Source organism: Tinamus guttatus, unplaced genomic scaffold (assembly GCF_059628265.1).
Source record: "Tinamus guttatus ecotype Peru unplaced genomic scaffold, ASM5962826v1 Tinamus_guttatus_pri_ptg000115l, whole genome shotgun sequence".
Taxonomy (NCBI): domain Eukaryota; kingdom Metazoa; phylum Chordata; class Aves; order Tinamiformes; family Tinamidae; genus Tinamus; species Tinamus guttatus.
In genome coordinates, this window is record NW_028288649.1 from 4383230 (window position 1) to 4409713 (window position 26484).

The following is a 26484-nucleotide window of genomic DNA, read 5'->3' on the forward strand; positions in this document are numbered from 1 at the left end:
GCAGAAAGTACCAGGGCTGCAGAAGGAAGTGGACCAAGTTTCTTCAAGCAGTCAAGTTTGGGAGAGGATATGAGGGAGAGCTTCAACACGGCTGCTTTTTGCAAAGGGGAGGCAAAGGTAAAGATCAACACTTTCCCTCACGGCCATGCACAAGAGAATTGAGGGCTCTGCCCTGGGACTTGGTAGCTGAACACACTTCACACAGGAGAAGATACTTCTGACTCACTCATTTCATTTCCCAGTAGGAAACTGCCTCTCACAATCTCAACTATTTCTGCTCAGCAAATAACGAACATCTGAAATTATTCAGGGGAAAAGACAGCCTAACCCTTCGACAGCTTCCTTCAAGCATGAAATCAAATAAATAAGCATTATATTTAATCTATAAACACGTGCAAGCATACCTAATTGCTGAGGACATTAAAAAGATACCAATTGCAGAAACAGCTTATATAACACCACTCACTCGGTCACATCATTCCTGTGTTTGAGAAATTATATTCAGAAGTCCTACGAAAGTAGACAAAATATAGTAAGATTGACAGGCCTACAGTAAACATAGGTAAAAAGAAACAAAAACCATTTTTAGATAGTTTTTAATAAAATGGAAATAACTGTAATTACAAGTAAAAAAAAAAAAAAAAAAACTGTGTTTAAAAATAGCCATATTTGTCTGCCTTACCGGACCCTCCAACAATTCTGTCCAGGATTTACTTTAAAAAACATAAATACAGATATTCATCAGGTTATCTGCTTACTAAAACACCTCAAAATTGAATTAGCATTAACATTCATATTTCATATCTGAAAATGAAAACCAGCAGGATAGATGCAGCCATTTCTGGTTTAGCAAATATGGCCAAGGGAAAATAAGGTGCCAGCTTCCATTTTAAACGAGCAGTGCTATTGCTAGTCAGCAAGAACTTCTGTTTTCACCAAAGGCTTCTGAAATTTGCCTTGGAGAAACACTCTTGGAACACACAAGCCTTCTTTCCTGTTCACAGTTTCTCGCTGTACATATTCATTGGCCACTTGCTCATATCCCTCAGCCTTAAAGAGCTGAGACAAGAACTCTGAAAGAGAATACAAAAAGAAAAAGATGCAAGATTATGTTTAAGCCGTTTTTAAAACACCAGTGAGCATTTACAGAAGCATGTGTGCTTGTGTGTTAAGTGTATGAAAAGGAACAAAACCAAACCAACACGCAGGCCTTCAGATTGAGCTGCTCTGTGCAGATAGGCTGCTGCACCTGAACTGAGTGAAATCAACACACTTCAGCTTTGGAGATGTCACCCTGCAAAACTGAGCCTTTGGCTGATTACTCAGCCCAGCTTCTCAAACTCACCACCTCTCTTATTCGTAGTGAGCCTTCTCATCCTCCCTGCGACCAACTTCAGCGCATTTTCACTTTGTGCAGCTGATCTCACTTACTTCAAGTATTTCCAAGGTGAACCAGCCGGGTATTGCTGCATCTCTGCCCGAGGGAGAGTATCACTGCAGGCTACCAGGCCTTTCTGTGCCACAGCTCAGCAGAAGGGAACGAATGGCAAGGCGGGTATGGGGGCACCTGGCTGACACTGTGTCAAACTGAATATATCTCCTATAAACAAGGGAATCTGAGACAGAAGGGCCTCAAAAACAGAGTCACCTAAAGAACAGAGGGGGTTGTCCATGCTGTTGACTTACAAATCACTACCGTTCCCTTCCCGTACCTTATCTCATTTATTTAGGGGGTAACTCCATGGTTATTTTAAGCCACTCAAAACTCCAGCTACCTGAAAAGAAGAAGATGAAGAAAAATATCCTCACTTCTTTTCCCATATTCAGGTGGATCAGCTTGGCAAAATGGCTGATTTTGTGATTATAGGCACCCCAACAGCAGAAGAGGAAATATGTTGGTCAGGTGAGAAAAGACCACCCAATCTGAGGGTAGCACCCGCTTGCATCTACTTAAGTCTGTCATGAATCACGTTGTAACCTCAGTGGGATTCATACCCACAGGGCGGTATACAAACACACTGAGCTTGATGGTGCAGCTGGTGAAACCTCCCTTCGAGGAAGCAGCACATGGTCCATAAGCCAGAATTACAAATTCGAATTCCCTCCGTAATTTACAACTATTTCAAACAGCGGGAAAGAGGATTCTTTGCCATGGCCAGAGATCAGTATTGACAACGGGGGGCAGGCACTCTGTAAATAGGCATCACTCAAATCATCCCACTCAGCAATTACTGCTAACAAATAAAAACCAGCACTAACAGCAAAGTGCATGAATGAGGGGAGATTGTCATTCTAGCAGACCAAAAAAGGTCTCAAGCATTAAGCAACATTTATATGATAAAAACTGAAATGAAACCAATCATATGGATTAAAAATAGTGGCAGAGCAGTTTACCGGTAAGACTGACGAGACTTTTGGGAGCTCTTACTTGTTCAGAAGCTTCTTGACGTGCACTATGTGACAAGAGCAGAGTCAGTCACAGGTCAGCCCAAGGCAAAGCATTTGCCAGCATCAGGAATATAAGACTAATCGCCTCTTATTTTTCCTTTCTTTTCCCTCTTCCCACCACAGCTCCTTCTTCAACACCAACATTTGCGCTAGCAAGAAATTTCTAATTCAGAAATAATTATAACATACAACACAAATGGATTTTAGAATTCCACTGCAACACCAGTCTCCTACTTCTTCCCTTCTGCACTCATTCTGTTTGTAAGAGCTGTTTATGTAGAACCAAAACCGCTCAACAAATAACACTCTAGAAATGCTTCCATGAAGCTATTGAACAGACTACATTATCTTAATTTCATCATCTTATGAAGAATAGAAAGAGCTTGGACATGATTAATGTTTTTTATATATTAGAAGCAATTAGGTACTACATTATGTTATAAAATATGAATTACATTTACTCGGCTCCAAATCGGCCTCCCCCGCAGCTGTATTTTACCTTTGAGTAAGAACAAAAAGCCCCACAGAAACAAACACAGAGCTCTTATTGCACAGAGCCCTGTAATTGATAGGGGAAGTAACATTTCACTGAAGTTTAGCATGAGGGATTGGGTGTCAGGAGACGAGAGCTATAACCACAACTCATTGCCAGAATCTAAGCAAATTCCCTCATGACTCTGCGTTTCGATTTTCCCAGCACTAAACTGCAACAGTTACCTTCATTCCTACAGCATCCTGAACACTGAATGAAAAGCCATTCAAATTCTGTATCACGTGGAAATGCTTTTTATTTCCTCTTGACAAAAGACAGCAGAAAGTGACAGCAGCTAGGCCCTGCTCTCAGCACGATGGGCGCACAAGCTTCTCAGCACTCGAGCCACGATTCTGCTGTGAATGCCATTGACTTCATCAGGACCCCCCCATCCTGCATGACAGGAATAACATTGCAAAAAAGGACAGTGGCAAGAGAAGTGCTTAGTCTCTTGATGAAGCTCATCAAAACTCTTACCCAGCATTTTTCTTTTTCCGTTAGATAAGTTATCTGATGAAACACAGGAAGTTCAGAAATCACTGTTCTTGTCACATAATGTTCAGAAGCTTCTTTACATGCAAATAAGAGCGTCTAAAAGTCTTGTCAGTCTTACAAATAAGCTCCCAGAAGGACATGGCAAATTAGATTTATTAAAATTTAACAGTTCACCCATGTAAAACAAAATATCTACGGACACAGTAACAATTTCCTGAAGCAGGCTTAAACACAAGATCAACAATAAAGAAAACAATCTACAAGACACCTGGAAAACAAATCTACAAGACGCCTTACCTTCAGTAAAAAAATATGATCTTGTCCCATCTTGTCTAACATAAAAGTTTTCTCCAAGCTTGCTGCCAGATTTAAACCTGAGCATCGCATGGTCATAGAGCCCATAGTCTCTGAACAAGACACATTTGCCTGGTTTTAATACCTGTTACATAAAACATATTTTTTATTAAAGTAAATGGATTTTGACATTTTAATCTATATATACATACATACAACTGAGACAATATATCCTAATACATAAGAAATGCAAAGGAACAATCCCAGGAAAACTAGTTGCAGGTTGGGATTTTTTGCTGCTCTTCTGTAAAGAAATCAGAAGCTTTAAAATTGTACTATGTTGACAGGGAAATTCAGAACAGCCACAATTCACATGGCTTAAGCTATGCCCCAGATGAGTCTCTATCTATCAAATACAAAGGCAGCCCAGGGAGGCGAGTATTGCTACATTAAAAGCAACATTAAAAACTGTGGGTTTTTTTTTTCAGAATAAAATCAAAGTCAAAATGAATAAAAGTGCATTAAAGGCTATAAAATCAGCCATTCCTGCCTACCTGGTAAATGTTCTTCAAGACAAGGCGCATTTTGTCAGGATGAATGGCAGAGAGCACAAATATAAGTGTGACAACATCCACAGAATCTGCTGGTATATTTTCTGTGAGATCATCTTTGGTAAGATCACACTGGAACACTTTACATCTTTCAGGACTGTATAAGGAATTTTTCTAAGGAAACGAAAACAATATGCTTTAGCTGAAAATTGGCAGTGCTTGTCATTAAGGAAAAAAAAAGATTGGAAACTTGTGAAACTAATTCGTAGAGAAAACCAAAGGAAGTGGCAAAAAAATATTAACTTCCAACAAGTGACTAATGCAATATGAAATTCTTTGCTGGACACTAGTGAAAAAACAGTCTGTACTCATGAATTTGAGAAGGAATGTGTGTTAAGGCACAATTCAGATATCGTATGATTTCTATTGAACAACTGCTTCTATTCTGTAAAAATACAGAAAACTTATTAATAGAATTCTTTATTGCAAGGGGACGGAAGCACAGCTCTTCAGCAACAAGTAGCTTGTGAACAGTTCAAGCAGCCTGCAGGTTGGTCTCTCTTCTGGGGTAAAAGAAAATCTTGTTCTGGAAACAAAGTCCAGCAAGAGCTGTGGGGCAAACACCACAACCTGACCAAAACCAAGCATATACACTCAGCCCAAGAGCACGTGGCAGCCCAGGGAGCTGCTGCCACCCCGTATGTGTGGGCCACTCGTATTTCTTCCTCTTGTTGGGTAAGATATGCAGTATGGGTTTCGAGGTGCTCAGTCCATAAGAGAATGCTTTCAGACCAAAGATAAACAAAAAAAAATCTACAGGAGAATCTTAAAGTCCAGCGTCACCATTAACGTTACCGGAAGACTTGCCTTGTGTTGCAGCACGCTAGCTGCGAGTAAGTATAAACCTACTGATTTCTGACCATTTCCAAACTTCCTTAACAACAAACTTTCCTATCCTTGCTTCCAAGATTATCCTTGGGACTTCCTCTACCACACAAACATGAAGGGCAAACTTCCCTCTCCGAGAAACACAGTCCTCACAGAACATTCAGGCAGAGTAACATGCGTACGCTGCTACCACAATTTGATGCTTGAAAATAAGGTTTTGAACAACAATTCATCTTCACAGCATCACAAAATGGCTGAGGCTGGAAGAAGCTCCAGTGAAACAGATCCGTTTCTGCTCTTTCACAAACTCCAGTTCCCTCTTCTTGAAAAAGCAAGGCAAGTCCCTCACTCCAGTCATTTGTACATCTGTAAGCTTCTAAAGACTCTAAGCGAAGTACCGAATATCACACCAACCTTCACATACTCAACAGCTCTAGGAGAGAAATCACAGGCATATGCAAAAATATTCAGATCCTCTTCTAGGAGTGGAAACAAGCAGTTCCCAACGCCACAGCCTGCTTCCAGAATAGTCAGCTTCTGGTCTGCGAACTGGGAAGAAGAAGTGCAATACACAGCTCATCATTTTTGTTCTCCACACAAGCAGACACAGTTGCTCAATCAACATTTTAAAAGCCAAAATCTATTGTAACTACCACTGATTCAAAATCTGAAGTTGCCATCCATTGGTAATCTGAGAATGCAAAACAGGAATTTTAGTATGTGCAAAATTACACCTCTTTTTTTTTTGAACTTCTTAATACTTCTTCAGTCATCCACCCACTTAATTAGCAGATAGTTGTACCATCACTGCCTTGTGTCTCAGTCAGACAAAATGAACAACAGATGCCTCTGACTCTTCCCCTTAAGGATATTTTGCAATTAGCCTGTAATTTGGGGAGCTTTCTTTAAAACACCCTTCCAAGTGCTGCAAGTTGCCTCTGAACATGTCACATCACAGAGAGACGAGGTGTCTATTTAGAACACAAAATAAATATTTTGGATTTGATTCTCCCTATATAGAAGAGGTTGTGCTATACAGGGTACTGCACACTTAAGATGTGAAAACTCACACAGTTATGACTTTGTCTGAAATATTATTCAACTGTTGGAAACCAGTGAATTCCATCTCTTTACTTATAAATAAGTTGTAGACAGCTCACCTCCCGACATGCTTTTAATTCTTCAAACTCTCTGGTTGTCCAGTGCCTGTCTTTGAAGAAGTTGGTGCTATTTCTTTTGTAAAACAGATCCCAGTTCTTCTGTGCCTCTTTCTCCAGTTTTGCTTGTTTGAAATCAGTCACCAAAACCTTATCTTTTGCCAGTCTCTCAGCTTCTTCTGGGCTAAGGATCCTTGCACTATTGCCTTTTTTTTGGAAGGCACCATCTTCAGTCGATGCGGTTACTAAATTTAACCCACCAGCTGATGTGTTTTCATGGAACATCCTACTGTTTTTCACAGTGGTATGAATATGAAAGACCTGACAGTTTTCTATTTTTTTTAACGTATGCTTCCATCACTTAAATTAAGTAAATAACCATGGATTTGGAAGAACTAAAAAAAAAAAAAAAAAAAGAAGTTATTGCGTGCACTTTTTGAGGTTTTAGGGTGATTGGCACTATACCACACGTTGCCAACCCACCAGGCTTGCTTCTCCCATTTCCAGGAATCCCCCACCAGAGCTAGCCACTGGGGAACTGGATAAGATAGGAGGACATTACCCTGATCTCCACGTTAGAGAGGACAGTGGATCAATTGCACTGCTTTTCCACACGCACGGTGGAAACCCAGACAGCAGGGAAAGGCGCTGCAGCTCTGAGCTGGTTTTCCCTATAGCTGCCTAGGAAAGGAAAACACGGGTTGGTAACTCCCGGGAGTAGCACCTCAGAAGACTCGCAGCTGAAAAACAGGTGGCACAGCTTTAAGACTCCCACTTCAGTCAATAGATCAATATTCATCTTACGTTTTTCCTGCGCTCATGCTCCTTACGCTGCCTCTTCCCGGGGATTTGCAGCAGGTTGAACTATCGTGTGTATGGTTTGTGGTCATTTATTGTTATTATTTTTGTAAGTTATCAAAAACAAAGAAATAACAGCAGTTCTGCGGAGGCCGGGAAAGGACCCAAAACATTTTCCTGGTGTTAAACTGGCTCTGACCTCTGCCTTGCCCTGCAAACACTCAGTAGCTCCCCTGAAACTCCGGGCAGGTGAACTGTGCTGTTCACATCCCTCATTCATGATGTCTCCCCAAAACAGAAATAGAAAACTAAAATAATAAAATCTAGTCTACAGCAATATAGGTATATACAGTCATACTTTGTTTAGCTAGTTCATCCCACAAACACAACGCTGCAAGCACAAACCCGTGACACAAACACGCGGATGCATGGTCCAAAGCGCAGAAGTGCCCAAGTTTTGCCCCATTTCACAGGTGTCGGAGCGCACAGCCCCTTCCTCCCAACAGGCTGAAAGGGCTCCCTGAAGAGGGCCCCTCGGAGAAGCAAAATCTCCTACAGACATGGGCATACTCTCCCAACACACAGTATTTGGGGTTATATATTGTATATAAAATATATATTATGAAGTTTTTTTTCCCCCTGAACATATAGCTCAACATATAGTACATACACACTACAAATATACCCTCAGGGGAAAAATAACAATAATAATCAGCACAAAAAGCACAAAAAGCAGCCAACGACGAGCCTGGCACACTACCGGGGGGCTGTATACAACCCTATACAATGTTTGCCCTATTTTTCATACGAGAAACTGAGGAGGGGCGGGGAGAGAAGGGATTAACCGTCTAAATGGCCCCCGTTGCATTGGGCAGACGCCCTGTTTTAACAAACACAGTCACACGGGCGGCCCAACACGCGGTTCCGGTCCGGGCCCCGGCCCGGCCGGTTCTAACGGCGGCAGCGGCCGCGCCCGCCCCCCCGCAGCCATCACCCCCCCCCCGCCCCGCCCCGCCCCGCCCCGCCGCGCGCGCTGCCGCCGGCCCCCCCGCGCTCCCACCTGCGCGGCCTGGCCCGGCCTGGCCCGGTTCGGCGCGGCCCGGCGCGGGGCCCGGAGCGCTTTGGCGGCTGCACCCGCCCCGGAAGGGCGCGGGGTGGCGGTGGTGGCGGCGGCGGCGCGGCCGGCACGGCGGCGCCATGAACGGCGCGGCGAACCCGCTGCTCGACAAGGAGGAGCACCCGCTGCAGCTGGGCGAGAGCTTCGAGCGCCGGCCCAAGGCCTCCTTCCACACCATCCGCTGTGAGCGCCCTCCCGCCGCCTCCCCGCTCCCCCCGGCGCCCCGCTCCCCCCGGCGCCGGCTCCTGCCGCCCCCCGCGGCCTGGAGCCCTCGGGCTCAGCGTTACCCCAGCGCCTTCCCCAGCGCCCCCCTCGGTGCCTGCATCCTCCCTTCCCCGGGCCTGCACCTCCTTCCCCTCACATCCCCCTGCTTTATCCCTCCGGTGCCCTTCCTTCCCTGAGCCTGTCCCCATCCCACCCCAGTATCTCCTTCCCATCATATCCGCCTGTTTTATCCCTCTGGTACCCTTTCTTCCCCAGGCCTGTCCCCATCCTTCCCCACCCTGGCCCCCCCTTCCCCCATATCGCCCTCTCTGAGCACCCCCTTCCCCTCTTATCCCCCACTTTAGTTCCTGTAGCCTCCCCTCCCTGTCCTGCTGCCTCAGCACCCATCTCTTCGTGCCCACCCCAGCACTTTCCCCCCGGCTCCGTGGTGCAGCCAGGGGTGGGAGGAGAAGGTCCCGGGAGAGCCGGCCGGGCTGTCCTGGGGGTGTTGGGATGTGCTGCGAGGGCAGCTCTCTGCGTGCAGCCCACGGCCTCACCGGGGGCTCCGTGACTGAGGGAGGCTGCAGGAGAGGAGCAGGCTCTGGGGCCCTTCATGAGGGGCGCCTGAACAGTGCAGAGCAATAAAGCAACTCCCTTCTCTCTCCTCGTGGCCCTGACGTTGTAGGTCACTGCACCCCGATCTGGCTTGGCCTGTGTGGGCAGGGCGGTCTGGAAAGGAGAGCAGCTCATCCGCAGCCAGAGCGTCCCCAATTTGGGTTAAGCTGCTTATTTTCGTGATGAGGCAATACGTAACCTGGCAGCCTTTTCCCTCACAGTGTTGACTCTGTCGATCTGTCATAAGTCGCTTTCCAGGAAAGCAAGCAGAAATGGTTCAAGCACGTACAGCGTTGCCTCATACGTGGTTATGCTGAAGAACGTAAGAGAAATTTTGAGGCAAAGTCTCAAACAGGAATCTGTTTTCAAAGAACTTTTTTTTTCTTCTTTTTTCTTTTCTGAGACACCGAACATCTTTTCCAAGTGCTGCTTTCTACCAGTGGGTACATTTTATATAATATTAGAAGGTTATTTTGAAGAGGGGATCACTACATCTTAGTATTTTAATTCTATGAGCAAGAAGTAGTTTTTCATGCCCTAAATAAGACCAGAACAGGAGATGAGAATAATGCTGAAATTGTATTTTAGCATGTTCGTATTAGTGTGGTGAATTTATGCTACTAATAGCAGGATTTTTTTTTTGTTACATGGTGTGTAATCCTAGGCCCAGTTTTGTGGCCTGTTTTCATACACTGTGAGCAAGTAATTTCAGTGAGATTAGTCAGCTGAGTGAGGCTTGAAAGAACAATTTTCTAGACTGAGCTATTATTCAAGTAGATGATCAGTGTTTACAGCAAAGCTTTCACTAAGTAGTAAACTCTTTAGATTAGAGCTTAATTTTTGTGAGGTTCAGCTCTCTATTAGACTTGCATGATCCCAGGATGATAGGGAATATTGTGCCGTATGTTTGGTATATTTAAATATTTATTTATGCTCTCAGTTTTGTCTGGCACTAGCCCAAAATTATCAAAATTTTAAAATAGCCCAACCATCAAATAAATACTGTCTGATAGTACATGAATTAAACCCATGCCGTGTCCATATAAAAATACTTTGGATTTCTAGAATTGAATGGACTTGACTAATCAATTTCTTAAGGCATTGCAAAACCAAGGCCCTTCAGATTACAGCTAAAGAATGCAGTATCATTTTCAGGGAGCTTTCTGTATGCTGTTTTTTCAGTCACTTTCAAGCGAAATCTCTCGCTTTCCTGGCTACAGTTTTTCTTCTAACCGTTGATTTTAAATGATCAGTCTGGGATCTGAGCATCGTATTGTTCTCTTCACCCTCTTCATACAAACTGCAGTAATAGCATTTTGCAGGCTAAATTTGCGTTTTCCTTCTTAAAATACCTCATTGTTTTCTGTAATGTTTATGAAATATGGAACTGAAAAGACTGGATTATCCATGGAAAACCCATCTGAAGGAATTTGACTTTTGGAGAAAGGACTTAAGTTGCGTTTAGATGGACGTATGTGTACTCCATCCACAGGAAAATTATCCAAGCATGTAGAGCCAGTAAACTTTCAAAAAGAAAACAATTTATGTTAGAGTATTTGCTTGGAATAATTCTGTGTTTTCCTAAGATATCTAAGAAAGCACCCCATTAGTGATACATTCCTTTTTATGTAGTGACTGTGCTGCTGAAGCTTTTGATCCCTGTTTGGCAAAGACCCTGGCCTTTCTACAGCTAGCTTATGTTTTATTTAGCAAGCTTGCACATAAAGTAAATGGGAAACAATAGCCAGAAACAGGCTGTTCAGATGAAAACCAAGGATATGATTTGGTCTGGCAGTTACGGCATGAGGATTAAGTCAAGTGTGCCTCATTTTGCTTGTTGTGCTGTCAGAGTAATACTCAATTAGACACTAATGTCTTCCTAATGAGAATTTATTACAAAGCTGTTTTTTTCCCCTGCAATGTGCTTTTCATAGTGGAATTACATTATACATTTGTTCAGAGATATTAATGTCCTAACTAATGCAATAATTAAAAGTCTTGGTTGTGAATTTAACTGCATATCTTCATATTCTGAGATGCTAGGATTGAATGGATGCTTGTGTTTTGTGTTTTTTTTTTTTTTTTTTTTTTTTTAAAGGCAATCCTATATCGGTATCTGTCTGATAATAATTCACTTTGTCTGGATCCTCTGTCTGAAGGTTATGGTTCTGGTCATTTGTTCTGTATTTTTCTTCTAATGGCTCATCAGCACAGCAGAGTAATTGTGGGTAAAATACTTTGAAGTTAAAATGTTCTTAATTCAATTAAGCACCTTAAACAAAAGCATCTTGCTGGGAGGAGAGGGCATGCTATACAAGCCAGCAAAAGCGCTTTGAACTAGAAGCAGCTGAAATCCCAGGCTGGTTAATTGAGAAAGACCAGCACCTCCTTTTTCCTCCCAGGTGGGGTCTGAGAGCTACTCTGCTCCCCGGATGTGGAGGTCTGGGGGCAAAAAGGTTCTTACAGGGTCAGATATCAGTGAGGGCAGCGTGGGTGGCTGCACCAAGTTAGTGTCTGTCACGGACAGACGAGACCCTTACAGAGCACGGGGACCTGCCTTTAATCCTCTTTTGAGATGCATGGAGTGGTGCTACCCTTGTCTGCAACATCCAGTGTCCCTGTGCTGCCTCGGTTGGGAGAAAGCTGCTTCTGGATTTTCAAACACGGAGGTCTAGAAACTCGCTTCTGTTTTAAAAAGAACTTCTAGATTCTGGTGTTACCATGTGGCTGGGTTCTGAGCAGGGACACACTGCACTGGTACGTTACTCTGTCCCTGATGTAAACTCTAGCATGTTTTAATCTCCCTTATAATCACAGTGAAAGTACAGAGATACTTCACAGGGGAGGATGAACTATGAAGGCTCTAAGAAACAGTGTCACATATGAATATAATTCAAATTATTTTTCTCTTTAGATGATTTTAAACCAGCATCGATCGATACATCATGTGAAGGGGAGCTCCAAGTTGGTAAAGGAGATGAAGTAACAATCACCTTGCCGCATATTCCAGTAAGTTGGTTCTGTGTTATGTTGCCTACTTCTCTACTTACTCTCTAACAAATTTACCAGTAGTTGCTGTGTAGGTGCTGTTTACTATAGATGTTATTTTCTCTTTCATCTTTGTTAAAAGAAGTGGATATTTCAGCTACCAAAACTGTAGTATGTTACTTTGGGAAAGACCAGTTGAGACTTTGTAAAAAAGATTACATTTGTGAGGTTCAGTGTCTTTGCCTTTGTTTCCTTCCTTTCTACTATTCCTTGACAAGCAAGAAGACTTTACAAGGGGCTGAAAGTTTGCACATAGTTTTCTTTGTGTTTTCATGCTTGCTTTAAGGAATGAAGGCAGAGTAGTTCTGAGCTGTGTCAAGATTTGAGGTTCAGCAGCCATAGGCAGGCCTTTAAGCCTGTGCTTTCCATTACTAAAGTGTGTACAGATAGCATAGATTATTCACTGCCTTTAGATTTATTAGTGGATGCTGAAAAGGGTTTTCTAGCTAGTGGCAATGAAGTGTCTGTCCACTTCTTCCTCAGATTACGCTATAAAGTTCTACTGTGTCAGATGGTCAAACAGCAATAAAACAAATGGTAAAACTGTTCATAGATGTTTTGTAATTGAAGAATCAGTGCTTTCCTTGTGAAAAAAGAAAGTGCTTGCATTATGAAACTGGATTGTTTGTTAGCTGAAGCCAGTGCTGCATGTCAAGTCAATAAGCCAGATTTCAGACATGGATGGATTTGGTGTTTGTGGAGGGGTCAACAGTCAGGTTAGAAGCCATCTGTCAGGTCCGTTCGGTATCGTTTATTCTACTGTGTTAGTATTTTGATTGCTAGATAATGTGGTAATTCTCACCAAATGAGGGCTTACCTGGTCCCCTCACCCTATTTTATATGGCACTGGTCACTTTTAGTGCTGCAGGATGTGGTATAATTGATTTTTGTCTGTAAAATAGTGAATATAGTAGTGCTAAATACAACGGAAAATAATGCGATTAATAGCAATGACATTCATCTTTGACAACTGTGTTATTTATCTTTTGCATATCGAACTAAATTGCTTGTGCCGTCCCTTTACAAATCTCTACTGATGGTTTTAATCTGATTGTCCTCCCACGAGCATGAACAGCTTTCAGCTTCTAGTGAGCTCTGGGGGTTGCGCAGCTCACGGCACAAAGCGCAGCCGCTGCGCGCGTGTTTTTCCAAGGCAGCGTTGCCGAAGCTCGGTTGGGTTAGCTGCAAAACCCAGAGGAGTTCTGAGATCATTTCATCCTTACAAGGCTTACGGAATTTCTTGCATTCTCAGCTTTGCTTCTCTCTTTGTTTCTTTGCTTGCTTGTTGTTTTGAAATTGCCTGGTTCCTGAGGTTTTTTGAAGTTGCCTGCTCTCTGATGGCTTCTTCAGTGGAGTTTTCTGGTGTTCATGGCTACTAAGAGAGCTTGAAGTACTAATTGTGGATTTAGTGGCTCTAATAATCAGTCTTGGTTGAGGAAACGAAGAATTTTTGCTTCATTTAGAGGGGAAAAAAAACCTCATTCCTGAAAACAAACCTGAATAAATGTTACCAGTTTCACTTACCTTCTTTTTCTGTCCTGTTATCAGCAGGATCTGAAAGCTAGTGCTATTTAGGCACCAACCTTAAGACATTTAAATGTTTACTTTTAAGTAAAAGGTTAGGACTGTTAGTTTGCTTAAGTATGGCTTTCATTTTGGTGCCTTTTGTTTTTTTTAAGCCAAAATTGCAGACTTTTCTGAGTTAGGAGGTTTCTAGGTAGCAGAATAATAGGCTACTTTTATCGATTCTGATTGTGTTTGTGCTTTTTGCTTTGTGATTTACTGTCAGCAGTGAGCTGGCTTTGACTTTCAGCTTATGTTTTATCTTCTTAAATGTTGTTTTCCTCTCTTAAATGTAGGAATGTTAAAAATATAAAATGTCTTTGCAGATTTGACTGTTGTGAAACTATGATCTTTTCTGAACTGTACTCTTACTGTATCTTTGTGAGGAATCCTGATTTATTTTACTCTTGCTGTTCCAGACCCTTTTTAGATTCGAACATATTCTCTTTATTATCAATATTGAGATCAGGGTTTTCATTCTGAGTATTTAAATTTAATTATTCCTTCTACTATTTAGAATAAAACGTAGAAGAATATATTCACTTCCTCTTCCCCTTGGTTTCAGTTGCTATCCAATATGTGTCCAGGTGCATAATTTTTTTTTTAATTACTCTTGGTAGCTCCTGTGAAATCTGAGTACTTGGCACTGAGAAGGCACTTGGGTATGTGTCGCTTGAGTAAATATGTCCTCTCTTTGATGTGGCCGGGTTCACGCTGCTGTGTGCAGAAAGACAGTAACTGATTCTACCTCCTGTACCCCAAAACCACTGTGAGGCTTGTGTGTGGAAGCAGTGTGGAAGAGCACAGTCTGAGCAGTGTTTGCTGGCATGCACCATCACCTCAATTTGCCTTTATTACTTCTCAGTCTAACCCGTTGGATTTCTGTGGTTCTTCTAATGCAGCATTGTGTGGACTTGGGGACTTTCTGGAAGGACACCTCTTTTGAGAAGTAAATATTGTAAATGTTCAGCATCCACATGCTAATTTGATTTTGAAGGTGGTTGCTCTTGCACAGTGTGTGTCAGTTGCTTATAATCCATCATAAAATTATTCTTTAAAAAAAGAACTTGGTATATTAAATACAAAGCTGTTTAAATATTGTGTCAATTGACCACACACTTCTTTAGATGACAGTTCTGCTAGTTTATTTTTATGTCTTATCTGATCTAAGAGCAGAAAATTTCCAGAGCAGAAATTTCAAGAAAATTCCTGACATTTGTCACAGCTAGCTATTCAAATTATCATCAAGTTACCATTTTGGGAGAGAGGGCTGCAAATAATAGCAAGTAAAGAGAAGATGTTCTGTCACTTCAGAGACATTTAAAATGATGAAAGACATAATAAAGCTGTGAGGAAACACCTGGGCTCCTGCATATAACTGTATTTTTCCCTTTTCATGAATGAGCATTTTCTGTAGGAGCTGCATATTAACTTCTTAGTCTCTATGTCAGAACAGTATGTTTGCCTTTGAATCGGTGTTTATGAACTTTCCGGGTAGAGGGCATATAACCAAACCAGTGTGTGCTCTTTTTTGGACGCCAGGGTTCAACTCCACCGATGACTGTGTTTAAAGGAAACAAAAGGCCATACCAGAAGGACTGTGTGCTTATTATCAATCATGACACTGGGGAGTATGTACTGGAAAAACTCAGCAGCAGCATTCAAGTGAAGAAAACGAGGTAAAGCTGGGGACAGGGCTAAGTTAATAGCATGATTTCTTGCTGAAGTTTTCTATTCAGGCTGTGTTGTTTGAACCTGAGCTCAGTTTTCTTTTATTTTGTAGTAAGTTTTAACTACTAAACCTTATGGACCAATTATCTTGCCTAAATATGTAAACAGCTGTTGGAAGTGTGAATCCAAGAGTAAAGAATTAATGGATTCCCCACTATGGAAAGGCTGTAATTATAGTTTGCAGCGAAACACTTCTGATGAGTTGGAGCTTTGGAAACTGTCGAGAAGGTGGGATGTTTTTCAGGAATCTCTAGTTAGTTGAAAATGGAGATGTGAGCCTGTCAAAAGGGTTGGTGGACTTCCCAGGTTCATTCCCTGCAGCTTCTTGTGGGAGTCCTGAAGCTTTAATAACATGCTGTTAAGGAGCAAGAAACACTCATCCTTGCACTGGACTGATGATATTTAAGTGGAGCAAAAGTCCAAAGACTCCAGATGGAGGAGAAAAACTGAGGAAGTAATGGCTTTAAGGCTTTGTCTCGACAAATTGCTGAGGCCAGAAGTCCCCTCTGACCCAATATTCATACTTCACTGCCTAAATTCCACTGTACAACGTGTGCAGTTGAAGTTTTTTTTAGTACTCTTGCTGATCTGCAAGCATCTGAATTCTCAGAATCATTCTTTCAACACCACTGGACTCATCAGTTATTGAGATCCAGTGTGTCTCTATGCAGGTGTCTGATGCAGGAGATGCTCTTGAATACTTTTATGATGATATGATTTATTTTTTAAGAGACAAATTTTATTGCCATGTAGAAGTTCTAGCTGCTAAAGCTATATAATTGTGTGGGTTACAGCTCATGCACACTTAGCTGAAAGTTTGTCAAAGACAGGTTGAGTTCAAAGTAAATGGGCTGTAACTCCTCTGAGTCAGTGATGTGAAAACTCATCCACATAGCATTTAAAGGCAGGGCATCTTGTCCAGTGCATAGGAGTGCATTAGAGATGAGATTTGAAGCCCTGGCGATTTATGGATGGCCAGGATCCACTCACCTGGATTTTTTCCAGGTGAAGCAAAAGTTGGAGGAGAGCAAAGAATATTTCCAGTTCCCTCAAGCAGCAGATGGGCAAGAAAAAAAAAAAAAAAGCGGAGTATGGGGGGGACCTCTTCAAAAGGAAATTGCTGATAATATTTTAATACAAATATACTAAAAAAAAAAAAAAAAAAAAAAAAAAAACCTCACACAGCTGCACAGTGCTGCTGAGTCTCTGGCGTGTTGTTTCAGAGCGGAGGGCAGCAGTAAGATCCAGGCCCGAATAGAACAGCAGTCTGCCCGAGCCTCTCAGCCTCCACCACAGTTCAGAGCCCCAACCAAGCCAGCAGCTGGACCTAAAACTTCTCCTTTGAAGGATAACCCTTCACCTGAGCCTCAGCTGGATGACATTAAGAGAGGTAAAGAAGGGTTTGTAGTTTTCAGGGTGTGGTTGTTTGTGTCTGTCTTCTTTTTAAAAACAGTGACGGTGCGATTTATAAAAACATGCTAGAATGTGAAGGGATTAAAAGCTGATACTTGACAGCTGGTTTGTCGTCTTTATTTCTTGTTTTAAGGCACCTTAGTGAATAATTTATTCTCTTCTGCCAGCACAGGTATTTATATTGCAGTCTTTTCTGGCATGAGAGAACCTGCTCTTTGCTGATTATTTTCTATCTTCCAAACTATTTCTCTGTGCTAAAAAGAAGGCGAAAATAAGTGTGAATTCACAAAAACAAAACTATGCCAGGTGAGAGCTAGGCAAGTTGAATGGGTATCTTAGGCAACACAGACAACAATAAGCAAATCTTATAGTCCAATATTCAGTTATGCAATCAGGTACCTTGGGAAGAAGTTACTCGTGCACAGAGTGAGGTTGGAGGCAGGTGCTCAGCAGATGAAAGGGCCGTGTGGCTGCGTCGCATCATGAGGCCCAGAGTCTGTGCCGTGCCAAGCACAGAGAGGAGGCAACCCTGCAGCTTCCCCCCGGCCACGATCACACCTTGAAGCAGCTGAAGGGCTGACTTCCCCAGCCAGGCTCCAGCTCAGGCAGGACTTTGTGTTTCACTGGGCATATGTCAGAGTTAGGTGGTTGGCATTGAGATTCCTTGCCCAAAACCTTCCTTTCACGTTAGTGTGGTGCCTGGTTTTGCTCTCAATAGTGCAACCAAAGCGTAGAAGAATTTAAGTCTTGATTCTGTTGGGTTTCTTGTCTAGCATCAGACACAATTATTTTACTTCTAAGATTGTTCTTTTTTTCTAGCTACTTTTTTTTCTGTGTCTCTTTGTTTATCCCTATAGCTATTTTTGCCTGTAGACTTAGTCTGTTAATTGCCCAGATGCCATTAATTGCCTTTTTTTTTTTTTTTTTTTTTTTTTTTTTTTTTTAGTTCGTGCTAATCACTAGGTGCCACTTTTAGTGCTAAGCCATATGAGTATTTGTGTAGGAGCTGAGTGGTCTCACAGCTTCCCAGCAGCAGTATTTTCAATACCTGGATGATGGTCAGAAGACAGAATCAAAGTCTGAGATTTCTAGCTGTAGTTCCCTCAGCTTCCTTACCATTTTTATTTCCTTTGTAATAGGCAAGGGGGAGGGGATATCAGGCAGTATATCAATTTAGTAACTACATCAACTATATGTATGTTTTGTGTGTAGTATGTAATAAATTACATAACCATGGGAGCACTCTTTTGTAGCCAGAGAACGATTTGTTTTTGTACTAAAATAATTATACCTGTCTGGTGTGCCATCTGTTCGGAGAGACAGAGTTTTCTACTGGTCTAAGAATGTAAGTCACATTGCTTAGAGCTGTCCTGGTCACTTTTTTACACCCAAATATCTTTCGTTGGAAATATAACTCTACTTATTTACTTGGAAGTTGTTTCCAAAATCAAGCAGAAGAGCACCTGACTTCTATCATAAATAGGACCTTAATATGGTGCTTCATAGAGAGATTCTTTAAAGGCCCAGAAAAAGGGAGAACAAGTGCCTGAGTGGTTTCTCTTTGCTTACAATACTCTCTATAACGTTTCTAAGATGCTCGTCATAACTTTTCCAGGAGTTATCTCAACCTTTCAGTAATGTAAGCTTCCGAATATCACTTTTGAACTCAGAAGTCTACAACCATAAAGATACATGTTAAGGAAGGTTATAGGACCAAAGACTGTTCTCTCCTTTCAAGCAGTGACTTTCCTTTCAGTTGAGCAACCTCCTTTGTACAAATAAACTTGAAGGTGAGATTGCATGTGGTTTCTTTACTGGGAACGATACAGAGCTTGCCAAAGGAGGTGATAAGAAGCAGCTCTGCGACACCCTTGCTCCCGGTGTGCCCTTCTCAAGGGTATGGTGGGAACCAGCCCTTGATGGGATGGTTGGTAAGGCAGTCTGTGTAGACGTCTGCCTTCAGCTGCGATTCCCTTATCTGCCCTTAAAGGTGGGCTGGGAAATGAACCGTCAGGTAGGTCAGTTCTCGCAGCCTCCCCATTGCGCAGGCGCCCGCGTTCCTGTGCGGAGGTCGAGGGCCGAGCGTGCAGGAGTTGAAGCAGTCCTTTCCTCCATGCTGGAAGAGACAGCTTCCTGGCCGTCTCTACAGTTGTGCACCAAAGGGATCTCTTCTGGCAAGCTTTTATAATGTCCTCCTGTCTGAAAGGAGCAGGAGAGAGGTGAAGAGCTGCTGCTTTTGAATGCTTGGCTTCACTGGATCACATTTCACTGAGCAGTGAACGTTTGCATGCGTATAGCACAGTACCGTGCATGCACATGAAATTATTGGCATTTATTAGGCATATTTAACCGCAGTGGAAATACTTTGAATTGTCAAAATGTCAAAACCATTGGCATAATTAAAGCTTGCACTACTTGAAAAACTGCAGGAATATGTGTCTATTTCGGAATCTCTGAATTCGGTGCTTAAAAATCCGAGCAGCTCTCGTTTACCTAACATGGAGCTGTAGTCTGTAAGGATTGTGCCATAGAACTGTGTTTCTCTCTCAAGAACATCTCAGTCAAACTGGCTGCACTCGACTGTAGAATACTGCTCCTTTTAGCTGCCATCTCTGCATACTCCAAGTGCCAATATTGATTTCTTGCCCCCTTGCACACCAGTATTAACAGTGACCATTTTGTTATGGACACAGAGCCTTTTTCTCTCTTAACCTGAATTTTATTTCTGAAAGTATTTTTGCAGGCCAAAGTTAGGGCTTTAGTTAGAAACTTTGCCTATCTTATTATTAAGAGAAGAAATATGAACCCTTTGCAATGATTAATTAATTAGGAAACTTGATACAGAATATATACAGCAAGCAGCCCCGCTGAGAAAGGTTATTCTATGTTCACATAGTGATTTTTGACCTTAAATTATTTTTTATACTAGAAAACTGTTGCACTGACTGCCAGTGTAAAGCAGCAAGTTGTTTTTCTTTCTTGTAAGAAAGCCTGAAGTCATAACATGGAACATGCACAAGTTAAGGCTCCCCTAGCAATATCAACCTTTTCAGATGATGTAGGCTCCATTAAGGCAACTATTCAAAAATATACTGTAGGAAAAGCTTTCTTAAAAGTAGCTGCTGCTGCACATCCTCACTCTTGTCGTCCTTTAAACCTTAGAGGGCATCAGTGTGAGGCGTTTGGTGTCTTTGGGCAAAGTGATTCAAGAAAGATTTGACTTTCATCGTTCGGTTTGGCGTATGTGTGTGCGTACACACACGTGTCTGTTTTAGTTGAAGGCAGCAAGTAGCCAAGGCTTCAGTACTTGTGACTGTATTAAGCGCATGTAGGAAAATGCAGAAATCTAACAATTATAAAGCAGATGTGTTTTTCCTCCAAGGCTTTGATATCATGGTAGGCTTAGCCACCACATTTCACAAGGTGATACTGGAGGGATTTGAACAGACTTCCTTAATGATCCTGCTGGAGTGTCGCCTGATAGATTTTTAATGATTCAGCAGCCACTGTAACATTAGTGGAAACAATTATTCTTTCCTCATTTGCACAGATGAGCCGTTTAGAATTGTGGGCACAAGGAATTAAGGGACAAAAGAGACTGGAAAGGAAGCAGCCAGCCCATGAGACTGGTTAGAAAATGAACTCAAAACGAGTTGCCATCCCTAACTTCTCTCACTGGCAATATCTGTTGAGTGTTGGGCCTTACTACTTTTTCCAGAACATCTTCTCTTTCCCTCCTCGTAATCGAAACTCTTCTAGAGACTCTTGCAGCTTTCTGCTTCCTCCCTGGAAAACACTCTTCAGTCTGCCTCTCATCTCGAATTCTATTTCAAATTTAATAGGTTAATCTTCCTTTCCCGTCCTATGTTTCTTCCTTGCTTTGGTTATCTCCTCATCTGCTTTACCAAGTTCAGACTTCTAGTTTGGACATTTTCCCTTTAATTCTTTGGATCGCATTTCTTGTTGCGTCTTTCCACTTTCACCACCAGAGCCTCTTGGATTGCTCCATCATGCTTTTTTCTTTCTTGCCTTCGTGCCATTTAGATGCCATTTTCTGGGCTGGTAAGTTCTTCTCACCCTGGGTGCCAAGACACACTCTCTTTTCCGCCTTACACCTTCTAGCCCTGTAAGCATCTGTGGGTGATCGCAGATGCTAGTGGTTCTGTAGTTTGTTTATTGAATCTTTTCACCATATGGGCTGGGGTCTGTAGGGGATTGTGCTTGCTACAATCCAGGATATTTTAACAACACACTATAATTAGCAACCCTAATGGTCATTGGAAGTAGGTGGAATTTTTACATCATTAAGACAGGGAAAATATATAGGCATTTTAAAGGGATAGAACAGTGATTCATGTTTACCTTTCTTTTAATTTTTACCTATGATTTCTTAGTCTTGGACACAGAGTGCATTTACAATTTGAAATCCTAGATAGGGGCAGGCTATCACAGACAGATAGTGACTTGCAAGTGCCCATTTATCTGTATTTCAGCCTCCAGGCATGGCGTAGAATTTTAAAGCCTGTGTTGGGAGAGGAATGAGAGAGAAAGGATCTTTCCCAGTAACAGAGAATGTTCTTTTGGACTAATCATACATTCTTCTGGCTTTTTTTTTTCTTTTTTTAATTATTTCTTAAAGATGAAAAGGTGGGTTTATTCTTTACTATGGCATAAAAATCAAGTCTAGATAACGAAGGTGGTTTTGGAGATCGAGCTTCAGGAATTAAGTTGCAGGAGCCCCACTATCCTTAGACAGCCAGCTGGAGTTAACCCTGCGGTTGTTCCCCTCTGTTCTGTGTCTATCTTGCCTCTAATCAAATGTAACTGTAACATGGAAATTGAGTTATGAACTTTGAAATTGAAAAGCAGCAGTTTTAAAGCTGGCAGAAGGAAACTTTCTCAAATCAGTGCATGCTTTGAGAGGAGCTCTCTTCATGAAACGGTGAAGCTGGTCGCTTCAAAGCGTTAAGCAGCCTAGGGCAAATAGCTCTTATTAAAAAGAGTTCCACTTGCTCGACCTTAACTTCTGGAGGAGGTCAAGATAAGAAGCACTAAAATTGGTGCCATTTTTTCCATAAAGGAAAGGCTGTGCCATGCGCCAGAAAGGTGCACACAGCTGAAGAGTTGGGGTTTACCTCCCTTTATCTCCCACGTCTGATTTGGGGTGAATTCCTGCTGGCCTCGGCTTCCCATTTGTCCTATAGAGATGATGGTGTCTACAAGCTCTCGCTCTCCCTCTCCCTTCTTTCCTGTCCCTGCGACCGGAGTTCTGCAGGACCAGCACTCCCATGTCACCTGCTCAGGGCAGAGCTGCCAGCACAACAAAGGCCTGAACTCGGAGGGATTCACGTGTTCAAGCCAACAGAAACGTGAATGTTGCTGTCTGTTGGAAACCTGCCTAGGTGGACTGAGTAATCAGAGACTTGACTTTGTGGGTGGGTACAAAGGAGTTCTCCTATAACAGTGTCTAGACCACTGTGGTTATGACAAATTTAAAAATAAACAGCAATGGTTTGGGGTGACTTATTTCAATAGCTGTTCACCCTTAGCCACTGCTGGCCATTTCAGATGGTGCTGTCAGGATATTCCACAGGGTCTAAAATAGGGTGGGACGAACTTGAGTAACTCTCCGGTTTCCAACTGGTCTCTGTTTCCCAGCTATTTGTAAGCTCTGCAGCAGATCAGGGTATTGCTACCAGTCCGTCGTAGGAATATTCTCATCTGCCCCACAGCAAAGTTTCCTGGTGACGTTAAGGTTAGTTAAAATGAGTCGTGTGACTGTTTTGAAGCAGTTTCACACATTACCTTGTCAGGGCAATTTCCCTTGTGTTCGTTGTCCTGTGCCCTATCTCCCTCCCTCTGTGTTCCAAAAGCCTGTAAGTCGCTGTCCTGCAATGGAATTTAGGTTCCTGTGCATTTAGGTGCTTCTAAAAAAAAAAAAAAAAAAAAAAAAAAAAAAAGGAGGCTACCTGTTGGCATGTAAAACTGTATCAGGAAATGTACTTGCTTTGTATGTAGATCATATGAGTGAAAAAAAATGAAGTAGGAAATGTTTTCAAGAGTGCAAAGTATGTGTGTCTATATATATATATACGTACAAATGCAATAATAAAAGAAATTAAGGCTTTATGATACTGTACTGTGCTCTTGGTTCTTTTAATTCAGCTGCAACACCTAGGTAGAAAGTTGTTGGGATTTTGAGGTGTTCCATCTTGGCGCTTTCTTATGTGAGATACTTAGATGCGGTAAATTGTACTTGACAAAATTGTGGTGCATTTTCACATTCTTTTCCCAAATTCCATGGGGTCCCCTCACGGTTTCAAGCAGATGAACGTCCTTTCGTTTCAGAGCTGCGAGCGGAGGTGGAGATTATCGAGCAGATGAGCAGCAGCAGCGGCAGCAGCTCGTCGGGCTCGGAGAGCTCCTCGGGGAGCGAGGATGAGAGCTCCAGCAGCGAGGGCGAGGAGCCGGCGCACGCGTCCCCGGCGCAGCCGCAGTGCAACAGCAGGAGCGCCGTGGCCAACGGCACCGGCCGGCCCCAGGGAAGCAACCAGCTCATGAACACCCTCCGTGAGTGCAGCCTGCGCCCTCCTGCCGGGGCAGCCCGCCTGAGAGCGCCCACGTGGCCGGCGCCAAACGGTTTCGCAAAATCACAGAGTGGTTGAGGTTGGAAGGGGCCTCTACAGATCGTCTAGTCCAACCCCCCTGCTCCAGCAGGGACACCCAGAGCACGTGGCACAGGGTGGCGTCCAGGTGGGTTTGGAAGATCTCCAGAGAAGGAGACTCCACAACCTCTCTGGGCAGCCTGTTCCAGGGCTCTGTCACCCTCACAGTAAAGAAGTTCTTCCTCACATGGAGGTGGATTTCCCAAAGAGTTATCAAGGGACGTTCACAGGCGTGGATGTGGCTTGAGGGCAGAAAGCTGAGGCCTGTGGTAAGGTGTGGGAAGTACTCAGGTTTGGTCCAGAGGCTGTGGACCGCAGTGCAGCAGCCCCCATGGACCTTGCTGAGCCTTGGTTTGGGCCTCCAGATGGAGAACGTGGGTAGCACAAAGCGTCAGGGCAGGGGCACAGTGTATGGGAGGGAGGAACTATCTTAAGGTGGAAATGTAGATTGGGAATAGTGACACCGAGTCAGTTGATTGAAAGTCAGTAAACAAGTGTGATTGGCATAAAACTGTGGTGTAATCAGAAATGCACAGTATTTTCCCTCTATTTATTATCTGCAGTGTTTTGTCAGAGTAACTAAGCTTGTTTCAGCTGCATTTTCACAAATTTCACGTTTTGAAGTGAAGTTTAAAATGCCAGATATTTGATTAAAATGCCACAGCTGTGATGTTTGGCAGGATTGAGTCAGTACTTTAAACTCTGTTGTTTCAAAAGTGCTAGTACCGTTCTGGAAGAGTTGTTTTGTCCCATGAGGCTGTAGTGGGGGTGCAGTGTAGTCTCTGCTTTTCTTGCTTTACGCTAGGTCAGGTCTCTTCTGTCTTAGTGAAATTAAAATACTGCATTAACACAAAACTAGAACTTAGTTATTACAAAGCATTCCTCCTTCCTCCTAAAGCATGTTTGAGTGCAGCTCTCCGCATGCAGGGAATGGGTGAAGCTTAAATGCAAATAAACGTAGGATTTTCAGTGTAAATAAGGCAAGTTCTGATACTGTATTGACAGTGCTGAAAAGACTCATTGTAAAACTGAAGAGGTCAGGCAGGGTTCCTGTCACTACTCAAGGCCTGTCGTGAGCCTTGGGAGAAATCCTGTGCTCAACAAAGTCAGTAGGATTCTTACCACTGTGGGGTTTTTTGATTTGTTTTTTTGTTGTTGTTTTTTGAGGTAGGCTCTGACTAAGACAGTAGCTTCCAAACTTCCCTTTTTGAGATGCCTCTTCCCTGCTTCTCTTGGGCTGTAACTACAGGTACTGCCTAAATCACTGAATTTTGAGGAGCTTCTGACCCCAGGAGGGTTTGTGAACCTGTATTTGGGAACTGGTAAGGTTGCTCCTCTTTTTTAGGCAGTGAGTGAATCTCACCCCAATTAACGTCCTTGAGCATATATGTCTCTGGTGCCCACACATGGGGAGAAGTGTCCCTCACCCCCAAGCTGAGTTTTTTGGGGTTTTTTAACTTTTTTTTTTTCAGCAGATCAGTTGTGACTGATTGCGTAGCTGCTCTGGGGGGAACACAGGCTTGGGGATGATCATGAGGGAATGCTCTTGAGACCTGAGTTCAGCTACCAGAACAAGAGTGTTATTTTTGCCCTCCTAACCTCCCCCAGATCCAAAGAGCTCTGCACGATGGAGATCAGACACCGCAGGTTCGGTCCAGATCTCGGCCTTCTCGTGTCTAATCGCTGTGTGTGTTTGATGGAGGGGCTTGGCCTTCCTTCCAGGTCATTCTCTGCATCACCCTAGCTCAGCCTGTAACCTTGAGTTGCAGTTACTGTAGCGTTCTTTCTACGCTACCCTCCATTGACTATTCAAACTGCCCTGAAACAACAACAAAAAAGCCTATTTTAATAGGGCTGGTGAAGCCAGGGAATTCCCTAGAGCCAGGCGCAGGAGCAGGGCTGGTTGGAGCTCCATGCACGGCGGCTGCTGTCCCACCAGGAGAGCCCAGGAGCCTCCATCTGGCCTGGACGAGGCCGCAGAGCAGCCCTGGGCAGCCTGCGGTGTTTGTGGGCATGAAGAGCAGTTCCATTAAGTGGCTGAAGTGATGTTTGCATTTGGTTCTTGTGTTGCTCTGATTTCAGCGGTCCTGATTGAATGCAACTGCTCTTTGGTTTCATTGCACTGAAATGTGAATTAACTTCTACTCCCTTGTTGTGTTTTGTTGTTTTTGTTTTCCGTAGGAAATGACTTGCAGTTGAGTGAGTCTGGAAGTGACAGTGATGACTAGAGGCTGAGCTTTTGCTGGTTCTGTTGCATAGACACGAAGAACTATTTTACTTTGCAGTGATCCTGTTGCTTATGAAGACGAGCTGACACAGGGATAGTTTCATGAGTGGAATTTTAATGGAAGAAATGCATCATCCTCCAAAATATCAAATGCTGAAGGCAGTTTTACTTGGTGTATTAAGTGTATATTTGTGAATATTCTTATTCTTTAAAGTTTTAAATAGATATGTACAGTGAGTAAGCCAATATATGTTCCTGTCCCTTATCTGTAAGTTTAATGTGTAGCCTTTGCAGTCATCTCAACAATTCTTCTTTGTAGAAGATATTTGGAAACATCGTGACTTGTCCAGGGGATTTTTGTATATAGCATGAGCATTAGCCAACAGTGAGTTTAAGAAAAATATGCAGGAGTTCCAGTGTGCATTGAAGTGGGATTGTCATAAATTAAGTTACAACTCTAAGTAGATTTCTCCAGTTTGGGGTTTTTCTAATGTCTTTTTATTGCTATTTATGGTTGGCTTGATGGACATACTTTTAAACAGTTGGAAAGGAGAAGTCATAAAACTTTGTTCATCACAAACCTTGCAGCACCAGTGCCTTATAGCAGTTCTTTTAAAGGAGCTTGAATTCCTCCCACACCTTCCATTTAAGGAACAATACTGAAAACTCTTCAGGTGGCTTCTGAAAACAAGAACTACATTTCACACACAGGCCAAGTGCACTTTGAGGGCTGTTGCT

General features: G+C 42.9%; 2 protein-coding genes across 2 annotated transcripts in view; one reads left to right on the plus strand and one right to left on the minus strand.

The window, feature by feature from the left end:
* Nucleotides 1-6702, minus strand: part of SH3BP5 (SH3 domain binding protein 5) — a 69394-nt gene extending 62692 nt beyond the window's left edge. Inside the window, exons 1-2 of the mRNA XM_088521125.1 lie at nt 6369-6702; nt 5623-5757 (exon numbers count right to left, since the gene is read on the minus strand). Of these exons, the coding sequence (XP_088377251.1) occupies nt 5623-5757; nt 6369-6650 (417 nt within the window). The 5' untranslated portion in view covers nt 6651-6702. The remainder of the gene's footprint in view (nt 1-5622; nt 5758-6368) is intronic.
* A 1618-nt stretch (nt 6703-8320) lies between these two features.
* EAF1 (ELL associated factor 1) lies at nt 8321-25992 on the plus strand. Its single transcript, XM_088521130.1, has 6 exons — nt 8321-8463; nt 12014-12108; nt 15253-15389; nt 16665-16831; nt 23203-23424; nt 25701-25992. Exons 1-6 carry the CDS (start codon nt 8361-8363, stop codon nt 25745-25747), a joined length of 771 nt encoding a protein of 256 aa, XP_088377256.1. The 5' UTR covers nt 8321-8360; the 3' UTR covers nt 25748-25992.
* Nucleotides 25993-26484: the final 492 nt, after the last annotated feature.